The sequence below is a fragment of the Ceratina calcarata genome, unplaced genomic scaffold (assembly GCF_001652005.2).
Source record: "Ceratina calcarata isolate Rehan_Ccalc_2016 unplaced genomic scaffold, ASM165200v1 scaffold5251, whole genome shotgun sequence".
NCBI lineage: Eukaryota > Metazoa > Arthropoda > Insecta > Hymenoptera > Apidae > Ceratina > Ceratina calcarata.
Window position 1 is genome coordinate 1 of NW_017176398.1, and position 1,004 is coordinate 1,004.

Genomic DNA, 1,004 nt, shown 5'->3' on the forward strand with positions numbered 1-1,004 from the left:
TCATATTTGGGCAAAAATCTTCATCGCGAGTCTGAGTCGCTAAAGTACGGGAAGGAGTTAAATAATAAGGTTCCTAGCTGAATCACGTCCTGAATTACTTTGTACTGCATGAAACTTCGTTGTCTGATTGATCCACAGTTATCGTATGAGAAACGCGTTTAACAAGAAAGAGGCTTCCGAGGGAGAATTCAACGAAAAATTGATCGAAATTGCGAAAATACATAATCGAATTATAAAGTCAGTATTCATCGTCTTCCCATTGGGATGTCTCGATTAAAAAACACGTCTTTGTTTCTTAAAGTATTGCAAACATCTTGGAAATGCCTTCGCAAATTCTTACGTCATGCTGCTCATGCTAGGCATCAGTGTCTTAATTCTCAATCTTTTGGGCGTAAGTAATTCTTGAATAAAAAGCAGCTGGAAAGTGTCTAAGAAACGATGTGTTCAGTTATGGCAAGTGAAATTGCAGCACATCGAATTGAAGTACCTGCTCTTAGAAGTCCTTCTGAACCTAGCGATAGTCGCGTATTTGTTCTTGGCTAATTATATGGGCCAAACGATTATGAACAGCAGCGAGAAACTCCTAAACGCCGCGTAAGTAATCGTGAAAAGTATCGTACGTATAAGTCTCGTCGAATTTTTTTTAGCAGGAACAGATAGTTTGGTATTTATTAATACTCCATTAGGCTAGATAGTTTGTTAACTGAAAACGAAATGCAGTTGTGTTCCATAGATACAGTTCTGAATGGTATGATGCTCCAGTGGTCTCGCAGAAAGCCTTGTTGTTCATCATGCAACACAGTTTACAAACTCAGAGTTTCACCATCGGCGGCCTCTTCGTACCTTATTACGAAGGATTTTCATCGGTAAAATATTTCCTGTCTAGATTTTACTGTAGGAATAAATATTTTTCAAATAATGAAAACCAATTATCAAACTGATGTAATAAGTATCGAAGTAACAGCGATCATTGTGCTATATATGTTGCAAATTCCATTTTTAGG

The 1,004-nt window shown here is 37.5% G+C and overlaps 1 protein-coding gene across 1 annotated transcript; it reads left to right on the forward strand.

The window, feature by feature from the left end:
• Positions 1–414: 414 nt before the first annotated feature.
• Positions 415–894, forward strand: LOC113464771 (uncharacterized; the record flags this gene model as incomplete). The annotated part of the gene is made up of 2 exons (XM_026816561.1): positions 415–594; positions 734–894. Coding segments are annotated over 2 exons (341 nt in total), but the record flags the coding sequence as incomplete, so codon positions are not given.
• Positions 895–1,004: the final 110 nt, after the last annotated feature.